Source organism: Plectropomus leopardus, chromosome 8, assembly GCF_026936395.1.
Source record: "Plectropomus leopardus strain MGB_pleo_1.0 chromosome 8, ASM2693639v1, whole genome shotgun sequence".
Classification (NCBI taxonomy): Eukaryota; Metazoa; Chordata; class Actinopteri; order Perciformes; family Serranidae; genus Plectropomus; species Plectropomus leopardus.
Window position 1 is genome coordinate 15,585,546 of NC_142183.1, and position 18,761 is coordinate 15,604,306.

The window sequence follows — 18,761 nt, forward strand, 5'->3', positions numbered from 1 at the left end:
AATTAAAAAGAAATGACAAGGAGTAAGAGACAGTGAGAGACAAAATGGGCCCCAAAATATCTCCATGGCTGTCTTGGAAAAACAAAAAGCCAAGCATGCTACTTGTGAGTTAGTGGAGCAAATCCAGTGAGGGGAAAATACGTACTGGAGGTTTATACTGATGGCAGTGGAAACACAACTGAAATAGCAACAAGAGTTTAAGGTCTCCATTTGAAAGCAGAGGATTTTTTCCAAGTCAGCGGCTTAAAAACGACTGGCAGACAATCATTATTAAACTCGTTATTGGACTTTAATATGCAGACATAGTTAAAAAAGCCGCAGATGATTTGTGGTTTGGGCCCTGAAACTGTTTATTTCTCTCACTCTCTCACTTTCTCTCACCCATCGTGTGTGTGTGTGTGTGTGTGTGTGTGTGTGTGTGTGTGTGTGTGTGTGTGTGTGTGTGTGTGTGTGTGCCCGCGTGTGTGTGTGTGGTTGCAAACTTTGTGTTTTCAGTGTGTTTTTTTATCATTGAATAATTAGGTCATTTGCTGACTAGATGGCCCCCTGCTCAGAGTATCAAAAACAGACACATACCATCGCCGGCTTAAACTGTGCCACATCCAGCTCGCTCATTATGTCTAATACAAACACCCCCGTACATACACATAACAAATAAGAACTCCCATTGGTCAGTGACCCAGTGTGTGGGTTGAGTAGGAATCTCTGAGACATAAAAACAATTTCTCCTCTGTGCTGCAAGCATGCAGCCACATGGCAGAGATGCCATTCAAACAGCTCCACTGCAACAGAGCCTGCACAGAGAGGAAGCACAAACATGTTCCTGTTCCCGTTACAACAGGCAATAACAAACCATTGTTTGATCCCTCTAACTCCATCTGACTGGCTGTGTCTCTCTCTGTGTACAGTTTGTGCCGAGACAGCTATTGTTTTTCTACTTCTCGTCAAGCAGAGGATTCGTTGCGAATGAACACTCACCTGAACTGCTAGAAGGCCGTCTGCATCAGGAAGAATACGATAGGTGTGAACGTGACGTTGGAACCTGTAAAAAGCAAAAATAGCTCTGTCATTAATGCCATAGCAAATTACTACAACACGCTTCTGAGCAAACATTCAAAGGGAAATGTTATTGTTTAAATACGGACCAGATGTCTAACTGTAGTTTAAGACACTGTAACTTTCTTAATGAGGCGCCAGTTGTTTTACAGATCACTAATGACGTGGCTTGTTTTGGTTACACAACTCGTGAGAGACACTTAGATCATCATCTCCATCAGTCAGTTTCACAGCTGTTTCAGGCAGCACGTAGAGTCAGTCAGCTACTGTTTATTACCTGAACAAAGGGGACAGCAGAATGAATGCATCAAATGTGTGGGGATATTTAAGAAACTAAAAAAGGGAATGACATATTGAGAAAAGAACGAAAGGAAAGAGGGAGCACTGCGAGCGGCCCGGCTCAGCTTTCAGGAATGTATCTGGCTCAGGCTGATGAGCAGTCAGCGTAGTGCGGTCGCTGGAGCTCCCGCCCTCTTCCAGGGGCCCCAGGGAAGAAACAGGGGTAAGAGGGGAAAGAGGGAGTCCTGAGCCAGGGCTTGACTGGCTGAGGGGGACTGTGTACGGACAGGACAGTGGGACTAGTCTGGAGTCTGTGTGTGTGGAGGCTGGTCTGTACGCAGCACTCTGAGGCGTTCTTTGCTGGCAGATGATGGTGAAAGTGATGGATATGACGGGGGGAGAGAAGCTGCTGAATCAATTTGCAGATGGGGGACATTCTGCAGAAATTTTATGAATAGTTTCCAGTCCTGTACACCGAAATCTAAAAGTTTCAAAGGGATGGATTTTACATCAAGTAGAAGTGTTTCTTCTCAAACAGGGCAGCTTTTACTACTTCAAGACATCCTGAGTGAATCATTCATTAAGTATTTTGAAGGGGGTGGAGCACCTAAAATTAGACATATAAAGCAACAGTGAAAAACTTCTATAAAAATGACTTCTGGTGAGTGCAGAGAGTCACAATCCCTACATTTTCTTTTTCTTTCAAAGGTCCAGTGTGTAGGATTTAAAGGGGACAATTAGAAGAAATGGAATATAGTATGATAGGTATGTTTTCTTCAAAGTATAATCACCTGATAAAACAAATCATTGTGTTTCTGTTACGTTAGTATCAACATGGGGAGTGGGTCTTTGTCCATCATCATCGAGATCATTGTGTTGCGTCACCATGTTTCTACAATAGCCCAAAACGGACAAATCAAACACCGGCTCTAGATAGGAAAATTGGGCTTTTGTTTTTTAGCATCAGCCACCATAATAAGAAGCCCCGCCACAATAAAAAAATAAAAAACAGCAATTAAAAACAGTTCAAAACAATGCCTAAAAACAAAAATGTGAGAACACAGGCAAAGTTTTTATGGAACAGTGCCGACAAATTGTGATAAATTTTTATTTTTTTTTTAAAGAGGAAGAGACCTCTGCGGACGATTCACATCACAGTAAAAACCCTTGAAACATCTGGATCATAAGTTATCAAAGAAAACAGGTGTGCACTTATTAGCAGGTGCTAGGCCAGCAGCTGGTCTCTGACATGCCAAACAGTATCAGAGAAACACTGATTTGTTATGTAAAACTGCTTTATTTATAAATCAATGGGTCTATTTGTTTTGGAGAGGAGAAAACCTCTGCAGATAATTTGGCTCCTGGTAAAAATCTCCTGAACGTCTGCAATCGAAATAAAGTGAGTAAACATTAATATAAAAGAAAAAAAGGTGAGCGTATATAGCAGGCGCTGGGGTAGCATCCCATCTGCAGCGTGCTGAACACTGTAGAAGAAACACTGATTTGTAATGTTAAACTGCTTTATTCAGCTTTTTGACCAGTTATAATCAGCTGGTCTATTTGTTTTGAAGAGGTAGAGACCTCTATGGATAATTTGGCTCCTGGTAAGAAACCCCTGATTGATGAATGCTCACAGAATTCTAAGCGGGAGAAGTTTCAGCTGGATGAAATCCAAAATTTTCTTTGCTAGAGGCCACTAAATATATCTAAATCTTACACACTGCTCCTTTAAGTTAGGATCTACACAGCATCAATGACAGAGAGCTTTACATTTCTGAAAACATTTACTTTTCAAGCTCACAGGTGCCAGTTCAGACCATACTGTCTAAGATGATAATAACATCTTATAAGTGCCTTTAACAGGACATTATGTTTGATTATGATCAGTAAGATAAGATGGCTGTCATAAATGTGTGTGTGTGTGTGTGTGTGTGTGTGTGTGTGTACTCACAGCAGGCACAATGCATAGGCTCCTGGCACAGACTCGCTGTCTCTCACTAGGTAGCTGCCATCCCTCCCTGCCCGTGCCAGCAAGTCCTCTGCGTGCACACGGCTGATGTCACGATGATACCATGCTGCCGTAGCCATGGCAATCAATGTTACGAGATATGTTCGTAAAAATAATCCACATGAGGTGACGAACTTGCCTTCACACAAATGTAACGTTCAGCTGTCAGACTTGCTCGGATGGCATCACGCCGGCGGACTGTCAGCGCCAGAGTGTGTTGAGTGGTCCTTTAGTGTTCAGAACTTTCCCATGATCCTTTTCTTCATGACCAAAGTGTCAGAAAGACAACCCATCACTTTGTCTATACCAGCTAGCACTTCCTGGGTCCCTGTGGGGTCCTTCAGGGTCACACATCCTGTTGCAATGGAGGAGTAAAGGAGAAACATCCAGATGACTGTGAGGTTAGTCCACTCTGACAACAGCCCGCTCCTCACCTTTCTGATTATATCCGCGTGTAGAGAGAGACTCTGTTTCAGTTTTTGGTTGTGAGTTGTTGTGCCCAGGTGGGTGTGTTGCTCCAACAAACACAGACCATGACAGCAGCGCAAGGGAGGCAGAGGGAGGGAGGTAGAGGAAAAATAGCAAGAGTTGCTGCTCAGTCTGAATGAAGCAGCCACCCCTGAGGCAATGACGGTGCCTCTAGCTTAACCACAAACACAAGCCCTCCTCCCGTCCCAAAACAAAAACCCCACATGCAAACAACAGGAAAAGAAGAACCAAGAATGGCAAAACAAACAAATTGAGCCGCACGTATGGAGCCCACACACTCACGCACGCACACAGCAGAGGCAGAAACATACCAGATGGAACTCAGTCAGCACTAAAACCAGACAGGCATGCAACAGAAACCAGACTAATTCAAATGATTTCCCAGCTCTGTTGCCATATAAGGGAAAGGAAACACCCTCTAAAAAGCTCAGCTGATGACTGCAGTTGTCTTTGCTTCTTCCAGGCCCAGATTCCATTTAGAGAGTCAGAGTAGGATGTGGGCTACTCCGGGGGTCTCGCTTTCATGCTGGATGTTTGTGTGCTGGCGTGTGTGTCTTGTCAGTAGAGTCCCGTCCGCGCTGGCGTGTGTCTCCAGCGGTTCCTCGGTGTGCTGTCAGAGCAGAGGGAGGGAGCACGAGAGGCAGAGGACAACCCCGTCAGAGCACAGGGCAGACAGAGGAAGTGACTCGACATTCCAGATGGCGGACATAGCCAGGAGAATTCTTGCGAGGGGCTCAACTTCACCACCAGTGTGTGAAACAGCAAACTGACTTCCTTTCTCTCTCTCTCTTTTTCCTCTCAGCCCCCAGCTCTCAAATTTCAATCAAAACACATCTTACCACTGTCAGGTGAGCTTCCCGGTTAATCCTCAGTTTCTTCCTTGTTTTTTATTATCTTTCTCATCAGACATTTCATTCTTTTGTATTTACTTTCTTTCCGCCTCTCCTTCTCAAGTCCCAATCTTTTACTTTTTTTGTCATCCTCCCTGAACTTCCTCTCTTGCTCACTCCTTCCCTTTCAGCAAAAAACGCAGCCTCCATATGGTTATGATCATCCCTCACTTTCTTATTTTTGCCCTCCTAAAACATCAGCCCTCCTACTTCCCTCCTTCTCCATTAGCTGGAGCGTATAACTCTGTGGGAAGCTTTTTGGTCCCATATTTTCTGTCCTGCCTCTCACTACTCAGCAGAAATGTGCCGACCACCAACCGCAGGGCCCATAAAACAAATAGACAAAAGTCCATCCCAATCTGATGACATATCTCTGCAGCACATAATACAGAATACCACTTCCTCTGTACAGCGATACTTTGAACTAATGAATACAACTGAAATGCTAACATACTAACAATGACAATAAAAACATGCTGATGTTTGGCAGAGATGGTTACAGCGATTACCATCTTATAGTTTAATGTGTTATTTTGCTGACATTTGCTGATTAGCACGAAACACAAAGTAAAGCTGAGGCAGACAGGAACTTCATCAGTTTTGCTATTTAGTCATAAAACCCAAATATTGAACATATTAATATTTTTAAATTGAAATAGGGTACTTATGTGCACATCACAGAGGTGCGAGGCTATTAAAAACAGCGTATATGAGGAAAAAAAAATGTAACGCCGACATTTACTCCAGTTTATTCAAGATGTTTCTTTTTTTTTGATCTTTACATTTTGACCTGACAAAGATCTAAGGAGTATCGAAACATTGTCTTTAATAAACGTGTGTGGCATAGAGTAAGTGTGCAGGTGTTACCTTTTTCCACATATTTTGTTATTTAGTTTTGATCTGATAATGGTGCTAAATAAAAAATTAAAGGCATTGCAAAAGACATTACAATTCATTGAAAGGAGAACATAAATATGTGTACAAAATTTCATGACAATCCTTCCAATAGTTGCTGAGACATTCGACTCTAACACAAATGTCAACCTAATGGTGGTGACTGATTGCAATCCATGAAATAGAAGTTAAGATATTTCACAGGTTAAATGAAAACATTTACATGCTGGTGGCACTAAAGTCATTAGTGTTCATCCTCTGAGAACAATGGATGTCTTTACAAAATTTAATGGAAATCCATCCAATAGTTGTTGAGACATTTCACTGAAGACCAAACAAGTCAATCTCATGGTGGTGCCAGAGGATATGTCACCAATGTTGGTGGGATTCATTGTCTTGTGACCATGAACGTCTCTCTAAAAGTGTATTTGCAATTTAATCAGTTGTTTAGATATTTTAGTCTGGACCAGTGTGGTGGACCAATCAACCGAAAGACACTACCATCCCCAGAGAGCCATGCTGCTAGAGTAGCTAATAGATATACAAACACACACACACACACACACACACACATATATAAAGATAAACGTTAGAAACAAAGTATTGAAAATGGTGTGTTTTTTTGTTTGTTTTGTTATTTACATATGTATGCCTCATTATTTAAAATGTTTGTCACATTTAATATGAACGTCGGTCATTCTGACTTCATATATGGAAGGCAACACAGAAAATAAGGAAAAGCATAATAGGTCCCCTTTAACCCATGGCAACATGACCCCTACAATATGTTAATATTACTTCTTCTGTTTATTGTGGGTTTTGAGAAACCAAAGTGGATGGATTACTGAGCAATTTAGTCATGTCTTCTTTGGTTGAAAAGAATCAGAAAGGCTTCACTAAAATTAGAGCACAAGGGCTTATAACATTTACCAAAACCCACAAAACTTTACCACCATTAGTGCCAAAATCACTCAATTTTTTTTCTCTCTCTTCTACATCCAATTCTACCAAATGCTCTGCTTATGCAAGCACTGGATTGGACATAATACTGAGACAGACACTAAGACAGCAAGACGTACTCAATTTCTAAGAACCACCTGCTCACTTTTATCTTCCACACCGGCTGTGAGATCAGATTTTGAATATAATTAGCATTGTTTGATTTTACTGGAGTCTGACACCCTATCTGGACGACAGAGATGCTTAAAGAGCTTAAGTTTTGTTGGTACTGAAATTACCTCCATTGAAATACATAACATTACTCTGTATTATGTAATCAAGGCCAGGCAGCAAGCCAGGCCTTGATTACATAACATGTGAGCCAAAATGCAGTTTATCTGAAAGAGTAACACAATAATAATTAGTTAAGGAAGGAGCTGACCTCTATGAATATAAAATACATTTTTAAACAGAAGGTATTGATTAAAATCTCAGAAATATTACAACATAACCATTAAAGTTCAACAAAATCAATGCAGATAATTATTTGTTGAATTGTGCTTTTAAAAGAACAACACAACCGTAAACCGCGCTGTGACTAAGAAATTAGTGGACAATAAGTGCTCTTATTGTGATCATAATAGCTGCATATCTCTCCAACTGATGGCAACAACAACCCTTTAAAGTTAGAGCATCAGCTGAGTTGCGTTATTGAGCAGCAGCTGGCTGGAGAAATGGCACATGGGAGTTGCAGCACAGGTAAGCTCAGTGTCAGTTCATACTAAGTATGTGTATGTGTGTGTGTGTGTGTGTGTGTGTGTTTGAGGTACATTAATCATTGAAGTCAGTGATGCTGACTATTGTATGGTTAACAACAAATCTCTGCTGAAGGTTACACCGACAGTTCTTCACACAGTTCACCATCAGTCATAAGGAAGCACTGATTGGCTCAGCATCTAATCGAGTTTTTGTCCCTGTTAGCTACAAACACAGCACTACTGACTAAATTTAGCAACACACTGAAGACTGCGCTGTTAAGAAGTGGTAATACCACGGTGCTGTTATGCACCGAGACTAGTCAAGAGTCCCTCTGACAGTTAATGTTGACTGTCTATATAAAGAGCATGCCAAAAATGGCACCAGATTAAGTGTAAGGGGCTTATGTGAGAGTATGTAACCTCACACAGACAAAACTGGAAGGAGAAACCTCCAAGAGAGACAGAAAATAAGATTGTCCTAGTTTTTTTTAGTGTCTTTATCCTGGGTAGAATTAATTGGGAAAACAAAAATACAGACCTGTGTACAGTAACTACATCATATAACAAACAGTACATCACTATGATTATCATTATCATGACATGTTGGGGTAATACTTTATATCCCAACACATGCGCTGAACTGTGACTTGGTTAGTGCATTAGATGAATTAATATGAAGGGGAGTTAAGTTTAATTTTATTCTTGCGCGTCACATAAAATGGCTAACAATAAAACTAACCTTAATCCCAACAGGCCTGTAAATAAATGTATGAATACACCATCAGCATTTCTTTAGCACTGAAGGAGTGTGTCAGTTAACAAGACAAATCAACTGTAATTAGATGCCCATGAGGTATAAAGCTTTCAGGCAGTGCTGTTTCCTTTCAACCCAGATGTGGTTTCGTTTGTCAAGTGAAGCGCTCAGAGGCTGTATCAGAATGACTGTGAATGCCAATAATAGAATACACACAATCGAGGTAAATAGAAGCATTCTGGCTATTTATTTAAATAAAATAGAACAATGTCCCCCAGCAGCAGGAAGAGCTTTTGATTAGTATTTTTATTTAAATAGAATTTTTAAAATATTTTTTAACAACCAACAATATAATGCACTGTCACAAATGAAACAAAATAAAGATAGATAAGGTGAAAGGAAAAAAAGATGAATAAAATATATCAAATAAACTTTTAAACATTTAAAAACTAATTATTTAACATTTAAAAAATAATTTTAAAAAAACAACTTATTGTTGTTATGGTTATTAACTGGCATTTTAGAGCTCATCAGAGATCACGAGAGCCCAAACAGGATGGTGATGTTTTGTGAGCTACTGTGTCTCTATGGATGAACATTTTAAAATGGATATTCAAAGCTATGTGATATTCAAAAGAGGAACTCTTTCTTGTGTTTCTCTCTTAAGACTCTCTTTCAAACTTTCTTTTCTAAATTTGGGTAGCAGATGGACTTGACAGGATAAGCCTGAGCACTGTATGTTTTCTGTATTCTGTTCATATGTGGCTGTGATTTTGGTGTTACATAAACACCTCATATCTCACATAAAGGAGCCACTGCTCCCACATATCACCATGCTCCTAAAACTGATTGTTTGCAACAGAACATTGGAGTTATACATATAAAAATAAAGCTGCAAGTTTCTGTATATGTAGAGCACTACTGTAGAATGATCAAGAGAGAAGTTTTAAAGATATAATATGTAACATCCGCGATAAAATATCTAAAAATGACAAGACCTGTATATTTTGTTGGGTTGTGTACTTACATTATCCCAAATCTTTCTACCAATGTTCAAACCCAGATAAATCTGTAATTTTATTTAATTCTATTCTCTTCATTTGGCCACCTGTCAATGGCATATCCCCTTTACCCCCGCTTTTTTACACACACTTTTGGGAAACACCAGCTGATGCGTCAGAGAGTTAAGAAGGATCAGACATACTACAATGTGCTACTATGACGCGCTGCTCATGCCAGCAAGGTTACAACTTTAGAAAAACATTCTCCATGCTCAAAGTTATTTTTGGAATGGATTTTTTGACGACGGATCGTCATCAGCTACATTAGCTGTACGGGTAGTCAACTCACTTAATGGCTGAGATAGCACGTTTTACAAAACTTGCAGCTATTTCATCAGAATGAAATGACATAATGTGAATAAACATGACTAAATTTAACAAGAATAAAACTGTAACAGATAACTCATCTGTGCAACAACTCCCAAAACCCATGCTGCTTTGCAACATCATAAAAGTCCATCTTTTGTTTATTGTTTTGACTGAGAGGCCCCTGGCAACAAAAAAAAATCATATTGTATGTTTAATCCATTAAACAGCTTTGACTGTGTATTTGCGTGTGTGCTGCTGGCTGATGATACACCACGGTAACATACGGCAGCGTTGTTTTGTGTAGACAGCTTTAAAGAGATCTCAAACCTTGTCCCCATACGACAGTTGAACAGAGTCCAACAACACATCCACTAATCTAATTCATTATCCTTTGCTGCCAGGGTGTCACAATCCATCCTCAAAACCCATCATTCAGCACCCTCATTAATCAATCAATTACAGCTGGCTGAGGAGGTGACAAGATCCTCCACAAATCTACTGGATGTGCCTCTACAGCTCTCTGTATGCCACTGGATCCTCTAAGGGTGACTGCCAGTAAATGTGGGTCCTCTAAAAGACCTCAGATCTGGGTTAAACCTCAGCTTTCTCTCCAAATGACAACCATAAGCAGTAGAATTTACTGATGTGATGATTTTGTAATAAGAGTGATAGGACTTGTAAAGCCTTGTTGCATAGCAGTAAGTCAGCAGGTCACTTTGATTTCTGTAAACCTGCCACAAGCACAGATTGTACAAAGCTCGGTACAGGAGCCATCTGTCGTCCCAGCTACCGTAACAACCAAAATCCAACTAATACCACTCTACTCCTGTCTAAGCTATGAGAGAGGAAATCCTTGAACGTTCATGCAGAGTCCATTCACAACACAATCCTTTAACCTTAAGTGAGGCTCTAATAGCACCTCAAAGCTAACAGCATGGAAATTATTTAATAGGCTGATTGCATTCATGATTATATCTCTGTTCCTGCACTCGCTATAGGAAAATACTGTATGTTCCAAATGTGGAGTATACAATATTGTTCGCGTCCTGCAGCACATACACTATAATCTTAATATGAGATTGATCCAAAGACCAACAAAGACCCAGGAACCAACACAATGTCATTCCAAGGCATTGCCTGTATATTGAACTCTATATACATCCCACCTTCTAAACTGCCCACGTCTCAGAGCTTACTCTCTTGAAGTCACATAAACGGCATTATTTTTACACACGCTGAGCACTAAAACAGTAAAGTTCTAATGAATTAATCTGATTTTCTGTGTAACAGCCTTCTTTGACAGGTTGGATAAGCTGAGGGGAGGGCACCGAGGTCGGGGGGGTCATAGTATAAAAGCAAACGGGAAGAAGTGATTGGCACTCACTCACTTGCGCACACTACGCGGTGTCCGTCAGCAGTGACGGATTACAGAGGACGGCAAAGCACATTCATTGACAGAACTGAAGGCACGGTAAGTGAGACGTTTCGCTTGCTGACCAACGGGACAACTGGAAATATACTGAAATGATAATTTTAGAAAAGCATCAGTATTTACTGAAAATGTGCCACTTGTGTTACTTTACAGGAAAATCTGCTTTGACTGCTAAAACTATCTGATAAGAACAACATGTTTAAGAATTTTGAGGAATATTATTTCCTGATTATTTTGCTTAATCAATTGTAAAATCAGACAGAAACTCTTTCTACTACAGCAAGAAGTTATTAGTAATTATGATTCTAATATTGCAACAGTCATACAGTATATTATGAATTAATCTTATCACTAATGTTCTTGGATTAGTAGATTATGTAAAATTTTAATGACATATGTTTTTCTAATGTTTTAGAAAAAGCCTGTCTGAAAAGAAAAAATAAAGTAAAAATGACATTAAATCCAAAAAAATAACCACTGCACCAAGTAGTCATCAGTTTATCAGTATCATGTGTTTTAGTATTTTTCTTTTCGCCATTTAGTCTTTTCATCTCTTTTTGCAGACTGGATCTATAACTTTGCTTCAACATGTCAAAGTGAGTATCAACAGTTTTTAGTTACTTGCTTATTAATTCAGCAGCTATCCTGACATAGTGACAGGTTTACATTAGTGGTTAAAATTCACAGAAAACACCAAACTTTAACTTAATTTTATGCACTAGTCTGATACTGTGTTTCAGTAAACTGATTTTTGAACCTTCCCGCTCAGGGATCAAAGTGGATAATAACTTCACACGAAAAAAGCCCAGTGGCTTACAGTATATGTAACAATTTAACGTCTTAGCAGAGGCATGCACTCGAGTCTCTGCCACACCTCTAACACTTGGGTCCTGGATAAATCCTGATTAAGGTGGATTGGGTGGATTTGGTGGATTTGATCGTGGAAGCAAGGTTTACAAGACAAGAGAATTTTTTTAACAGGATTATTTGGCCCTCACCCAAAAGAGGCAAACACCACCAAGGATTACCTGTTGTGTTTATGGCTGTGTGCATGAAGCAGAGGGATTACACTCGCAAGGTTATGTAACACTAGGAATGTTAAAAAAAAATTTGGGCATACTCAGAATTCAGAATTTCACACTTTTGCTACGAAATTTTCAACATCCAATATAACACGCCTACTCTTATTATGATTATTATGAATTAGTATGAGAGAGTCTCAGTTATAAACCACTTCCATGAGTCGAATAGCCAAGTCACTGCCATGCATGGATTTTTTAAACAAAACAGGATTTTTTTTCACTTTACAAATGTTATTAAGTAGAATGTATTGACTTACCAAATCATGATTGTGTCTTATGTCAAGATTAGACACTTGTGCCAGCAGGTGCCTTTCCATCCTGAGCACTAATCCATGCAGGAGTGGGGTCGAGGGGTGGGGGCATATCCTATAATTGGAAATGACAACTATGAGAGGTGGTCGTTGCACAACACAGCTGCTGAAGACCACTTCAGAAGTTAAAATAAAACAAAAAAAAACTTTGTAAAAAAAAAAAACTTCTGAAAGTTACTGTGAAAAAGAAGGAAAAAATAAAATCGTATCACATCCAGTGAGTCTAAAAGTGTTTAAAATGAGGAAATAACGGTCTGATTCACTGCCTTTTACTCTCTTTTCTCTTTTCAGGGTATTTAAGAAGACCGCCGGTAACGGACATGTAAGTGGCCTCTATAATATAGTCATTACAGGGCACCTCTCGGGCAAAGGGAGGAGTGCATTTTGTATGTTGCTCTTCCAACCTCCAGAAATAACTTTCAAACTCTTGTAACCTTGGTGGAGGCGTAACCTTTTTCTTTTTCTCCATTTTTCCCAGATTGCCCTGTACTTGGGGAAGAGAGACTTTGTGGACCATGTGGATTCAGTGGACATAGTTGGTGCGTGGCACAATGTCTGTTTATACATCCTTAAGTGTGCACCCGTACAGTGTTTCTGTGTAATCTAATGCTACTGGCTTTCCTCTGATTTGCAGACGGTGTTGTTAAAGTGGACCCCTCTGGTCTTGATGGCAGAAAAGGTATTTCTATCTAATTTGCTGTCAGTGTTTGTTTTGTCTGTAAAGAATGTTGCGCCTCTGTCGATTTTGGTATTACACTAGTCCATACTGCAATTGTCATAACATTTCAAATAATTGTTCAGCCCGAACACAAAGACTACACTAAATATAATTTCTTTCCATCGCAGTATTTGTCTACCTTGCTTGTGCCTTCCGCTATGGAAGCGAAGACTTGGACGTCATCGGGCTGTCCTTCAGGAGAGACATCTGGATAAAGCGCGTTCAGGTGTATCCACCAACAGGAGACAGCGCAACCAAATCACCAATGCAGGAATCCCTCATGAAGAAAGTTGGAGAACAAGGATGTCCTTTCTCCTTCCAGGTGAGGAATCATAACTCACTCCCTCCTTTTAAAACAAATCAAATCATTCCCCTACAGTCAAATATCAGACTGATCAATCTTCATCTTCACTTTCCAGTCATCAAAATCCTTATTCCTTAATATGCCTTTTTTCTATTTGTCTCAGATGCCAACAAATCTCCCATGCTCAGTCGCCTTACAGCCGGCGCCAAATGACTCTGGCAAGGTACGACTACTGTCCATTTTCATAATAGATTTCATTTCACTCTTGAAATCAACAAACAAATCATTTATTTGGGTTTGCTTTGTTGTAGGCTTGCGGTGTGGACTTTGAGGTTAAAGCATATGTTGCCAACGCAGCCAACAATGCAGATGAAGTCATTGAGAAGAAGTATGTTATGCTCACAGTCATACAATATTGTCAGCCCATATTCTTACTTGCAATTTTAGCAAAATATAGGACACATGTAGAGGGCTAACCTGATCCTCTCTGTGTGTCTTTTTTTCCTGGTCTTAGGGACACATGTCGTCTGATGATTCGCAAAATACAATTTGCACCAGGAACCAACAATCCTGGACCCAAGGCTGACATTGCTAAGCAGTTCATGATGAGTGACAAACCTGTTCACCTGGAGGCCTCCCTTGAGAAAGAGGTACATTGAAGTTCACATACTGTATTTTTGGCCTTTTATATACATGACCTGTGCTAAATTATTCCAAATAAATTCCTTTTCTTGTATTTAGACTTATTACCACGGAGATCCAATCACTGTGAAAGTAAAAATCAACAACGAAACCACCAAGGTTGTGAAGAAAATCAAAGTTTCAGGTGAGGTGCAAAGAATGTGTAAAAGTGAAAATAGACATTTTTGTTGTTTTAACTCATCATTAGGAAGTAAATGCTGATTGTTATAGAATGATGACACTGTTAGCATTTAAATTGGTACTCTATGAGTCTGGCTTTCAAATTGCAATTCTGTCTGTCACTGGGTACAAACTCCCAGAAAACTGAAAGCTCAATTTACGTCATAAAGGAAATGCGTTAACTATTGCACAACCAAAATAGGAAGGGGAGCGCTTTAGTTTTCTCTGGTAGCTATCAGTAACTATCTCCAGTTACGAAAGAGAATGAATGTAAGGTCTTCGCAGATACTATCCAAAGAAGTTTAAATGGCAAACAGCGAAACAACCAAAGTAACTGTGAAAACTGTGGTAGTTGCTGGACTCTGAGGAAAACATAAATTAATCTGGTTGTCTTTGCGTCAGTAGCGCCAACAATGATGGCACTTGGAAACACTAAAAGTTGAGAAGCTGCTTGTTTCCACTTTAACGAAGTGTATTTGTGCTCATAAAGGCTCATAAAGGAGAAAAAGAATATGAGGAAGGGTTACAGTACATCTGTGAGTGTTTAAATGTTTGAGTTATACATTTTAGCTGATCACTCTAACGGAGCTACTTTTTTTTTTCTTTTAGTTGAGCAGCTAACAAGCGTGGTGCTTTACTCATCTGACACTTACACCAAGGCAGTCTGCAGTGAGGAGTTTGGGTAAGGCTTTCATCAAGTGAGGTTTATTACCAGAAATTTAGATTCAGCTTCAATAATTCATGAATTTTCTGACAAATTAAACTGGAATCCTTTCCTATAAAGACTACATCCTCGCATCCATACCCCTAAATTTAATCAATAAAGTTGCAGACCCTTTCAGTCCTGACAGCAGACATTTGAAACGGGTCCAAGCATATTTCCTATTGAAATGTCAGCTGACAAGAAAACTATAAAATCAAAAAACTTATTTTTCCTTACAGCAGGTAGAATTGCAACATTTTATGCATTTTATTACAGATAATTAACCAACTTTCAAACGTGATATTTTGATGATATTAAAAAAAACTCTGGGTCTTTTGAAAACGTTACTATTGTAATCAGGAGGTGGCGCTAATCGCCAAATTTTTATATGCAGCTATGAATCTGGACATTTATCTCATAAGTGACCAATAAGTTACCGGTAGCCAAGTTACTTTCTGATCTGGTTATAACTGCAGTCCTGTCAGTTATAATAGGTCAGACATGCCCCGTTTGGTCATGTATCATGATGTAGTATCTTGATGTAGTTATCTGGGAGCAGGGGCTTCAGATAAACTGTATGCAGCTGCTGGATGGAGCCAAAATCTGTCTGGAGAGCAAAATAAGGAAGAAAAAATTGCACATTTATGCACAAAAATGTCAGTCGCCATTACATAATGTATATTTTTTTTAATCTTGTGGTGGGATTTTTTTCAGTCAAAGGTGAAAAATCAAATGGTTGCCCTGGCAACAGAATGGCAATGAATCTATCTATCACTGAGAAAAACAATACATTGCTAAAGTTAAATTTCAGCATGGATTAGGAAAAAACAAATTAAGACAAATATTGACGAAGCATGTATTATTATTTATTTCTACATTTCACTGCCTTTTACAGGGAAACAATTAACTCCAACTCTACATTCGAGAAGTCCTTCCAAATAACTCCCCTGTTGGCCAACAACAAAGAGAAGCGCGGTCTTGCAGTGGACGGACGGCTAAAAGACGAGGACACTCACCTCGCATCCACCACCCTGTAAGCTACTCTTGGTTTCTCATCAAAGGGCTTACACTGAGCCCAGGACAGGTTTTCATCCTCTTATTGAGTGGTGGTGGTGATACAACTCAACATTGTGTCATCCACTTAACACGTCTTAGACCAAATCCTCAGGCACAGAAGGGTAAACTATTCCTGTCTCCTCACAGGAGTCAAGGAGATAAGGAGATGCAGGGAATCGTCATCTCTTATAAAGTCAAGGTCAATCTGATGGTGTCTGGCGGAGGGTAAGGGTCAGCTGAATAGAAAATATTCACAGCTAAATACTTAAAATTGTGTAGACTAACAGTTTCTTTTATTGTGCTTTCTCTCAACAAAAGCCTGCTGGGTGGCCTAACGGCAAGGTAAATATTGATTTTCCTTCATTTGTCCTCATGTTTTATCGGTGTGTATAATATATAAGTTATAATCCTGTATATTTTTAATAATAAACCCTTTTTTTTCTTCAGCGATGTCACTGTGGAGCTTCCTCTTACTCTCATGTCCCCGAAACCTGCAGGTGAGTGCAGTCTGTCTTTGCATATAATTGCCAATTAAATACTTCCTTAGATAGTATTAATTAATTAACATGTTTTATGCCATGTTTCTCCCCCTTTTATCCTTTTACTGCATGTCAATGCTGCATCCTGAGCAGAAGTGTAAGTATAATATAGTCTCTATGAAAAGACATGTATTCGCCTGTGTTTGTGATGTTTGTGACATGCTGCTTATATTTTTTTCTCCTGTGTGTTTGTGTGCTTTATGAACCACAGCGTATTGGATTAAAGGCCTCTTTAGCTCAGGTGAGGTAACCTCAGATTCGATACGTCTTACATTTATTCAAGGTGCTGCAAAGCATGCCGTTACTATGAAAAAAAAAACAACTAATTTGAGCACTATGATTTTTCGATTAAGTTAATGACGTATATCAGTAAAAAGACATAATCAAATGATTGTTTCATTTGTTAGATGAGCATTTGCATAAGGTCTTATGAAAGACGCCTAGATGTGTAGGTCCATGAATGAGTACACCATTTCCCCCCTACAACTATGTTACATTTGGATGAAATATTACATTTCAGCAATTGTTGCTCCACCCAAAAAATTATTTTAGTTAAATCTTCCCGCTGCTAATTGGGAAGTTGTACAATAGCTAACAAAACATGCATTACATATAGATCTCATATTATCCATGGGGAAAAAAAACAGGTAGTCTGCATTTGTTAACTAAGTTAATAGTTGCTTGTTACCTGTTTTAGCCTTTGCTGTACATAAATTTGGATAAAATGCATTACATGATTTACCTTGGTGTTAAGTTGGGCTCGTAGAATCAGCTTTTCTTCTCATACCAACAGGGCAGACATCTCAATCGAGACCACGGAGGACTGAGACCTCCAGCGAAGGAGAATCACCTCTCTAACAGAGAATACAGAGCACAAAGGAACTCAGCATCGGTGAAGAAAAGCACAAAGTGTCACTGAGTCAATAAATTGTTCTTTTCCCCCTGTACATATAAATCATTATTAGGTATAATCTTGAGAGCTAAATAACAATACCCGAAAAAGAGTCTAAACTCTATGAGACATTGGTCTGAATTCCAGTATAGCAATGAATAGAAATAAACATGCTTTGTCCGTTTTTCTTCGTCAAAGGGACTGCCTCATAGCATAGAGTGTAGACTTTTCTTTTTATCGTTCTATGTGTTTATCTTTATTGCTGTGTCATTAGAGCCACGAGATGCTTTGACTGAATGGACAGCTGTGGGAATGAATATCCCCAAAATACTCCTATTTGTGTCACGATTTATTGACGAGAAGCTAATAAACACATTGTTTGTTTCCCCAATTATTTGAGTATGTACATTTTTTTTCTGGGTATTTTTTTTGTCAAGACTTATATTTTGTTTTTAAAACCAACAACCTAATTACAGCAACATGGTACAAAAAATGTAAAAGTTATCAAAGCTTTTAAGATCATCATTTTCACTGATGCAATAGTTTTTTATGTTTATGGTGTATGTTTCATTTGTGGTTAAAATGAACAGTTACTGACACACAAACATTTTTTTTAAAGTTGCTCTAAAGCACTGCTCTGAATCCCACGGTTAAAGATAGGAGCTATAAAATTAGCTATCTTTTTGCTGCACATCGATGTGGTTTTTATATGGCACACTAGTTCCAAAAGTGACTCACATAGAAAACCATTAGTTTAGAGAGCCTTCCTCTTCATCTGCCTCTTTCTTTTATGTTTGCCCTTAAAAAAAATCTGTACAAGAACAAAACACATTAGCCATCTTACTTAGGGACTGTTCATTACATATGGGGTTGGAAGGGGCGGTGAGGCATGTTAAATAATTTGTTTCGTACTTGGGAGGGACTTGTGTTTTTGTTTTATTTTGTTTTCTCCTAAAGGGAGTAGCATATAACTTTAAATGCTGTATTTGTATTTATTTTACCTCCACCACAGACTTTTAAAGAAAACACTTTCAAATTCACCAAAATTATACCTTTATCATAGCCAAAAACTGTAAAAAAATAAATAAATAAATTAAAAAAAAAAAACAGAACTAAAAACACATTATGTGGGATGAATGCTTCCATCAGAAAAACAAAACAAACCCAAGTGATAATTCATCAAAATCACTCATATCACATCTCATTTAACATTTTGCCAAAAATAAACCATTTGCAGAAAATAATCAGCATGCATGACAAGAGTGGAAAAACAAGGCTTTTTCAACTCCAGGAGTTCATCTTAAACTTTAACTTTCAAATAGGGTAAGTTTTAAAAATCTAACAACTCATTTTTGGTGGCGGTAGTGTCATGCGTTTTCTCCCAAGATACTCAGGGAGACTCAATGCTGCGTTCCATACTCGCAAC

At 38.9% G+C, this 18,761-nt stretch overlaps 2 protein-coding genes across 7 annotated transcripts in view; one reads left to right on the forward strand and one right to left on the reverse strand.

The window, feature by feature from the left end:
• Positions 1 to 18,761, reverse strand: part of inppl1b (inositol polyphosphate phosphatase-like 1b) — a 40,235-nt gene that overhangs the window by 18,887 nt on the left and 2,587 nt on the right. Inside the window, exons 3-6 of one of the 5 annotated variants that reach the window (XM_042492979.2) lie at positions 17,186 to 17,297; positions 12,209 to 12,317; positions 3,287 to 4,442; positions 979 to 1,042 (exon numbers count right to left, since the gene is read on the reverse strand). In XM_042492979.2, coding sequence (XP_042348913.2) covers positions 979 to 1,042; positions 3,287 to 3,423 — 201 coding nt within the window. In that variant the 5' untranslated portion in view covers positions 3,424 to 4,442; positions 12,209 to 12,317; positions 17,186 to 17,297. Of the gene's footprint in view, positions 1 to 978; positions 1,043 to 3,286; positions 4,443 to 12,208; positions 12,318 to 13,119; positions 13,260 to 17,185; positions 17,298 to 18,761 lie in introns of those variants that run through there. The other 4 variants (XM_042492980.2, XM_042492978.2, XM_088080962.1 and 1 more) reach the window with 4 other exon arrangements.
• Positions 10,803 to 17,724, forward strand: arr3b (arrestin 3b, retinal (X-arrestin)). Of its 2 annotated transcripts, XR_015777248.1 has the most exons (16): positions 10,805 to 10,908; positions 11,433 to 11,465; positions 12,554 to 12,584; positions 12,741 to 12,801; positions 12,897 to 12,941; positions 13,109 to 13,302; positions 13,448 to 13,507; positions 13,596 to 13,672; positions 13,799 to 13,934; positions 14,026 to 14,110; positions 14,755 to 14,827; positions 15,744 to 15,881; positions 16,052 to 16,129; positions 16,223 to 16,246; positions 16,352 to 16,684; positions 17,237 to 17,724. XR_015777248.1 is itself a non-coding variant. In XM_088080963.1 (12 exons), the coding sequence occupies exons 2-12, from the start codon at positions 11,458 to 11,460 to the stop codon at positions 15,883 to 15,885; spliced, it is 912 nt and encodes a 303-aa protein (XP_087937089.1). In that variant the 5' UTR covers positions 10,803 to 10,908; positions 11,433 to 11,457. The 2 variants fall into 2 exon arrangements, 1 of the variants encoding a protein (XP_087937089.1); XM_088080963.1 differs by lacking the exons at positions 16,052 to 16,129; positions 16,223 to 16,246; positions 16,352 to 16,684; positions 17,237 to 17,724 and having other exon boundaries at positions 10,803 to 10,908; positions 15,744 to 15,885.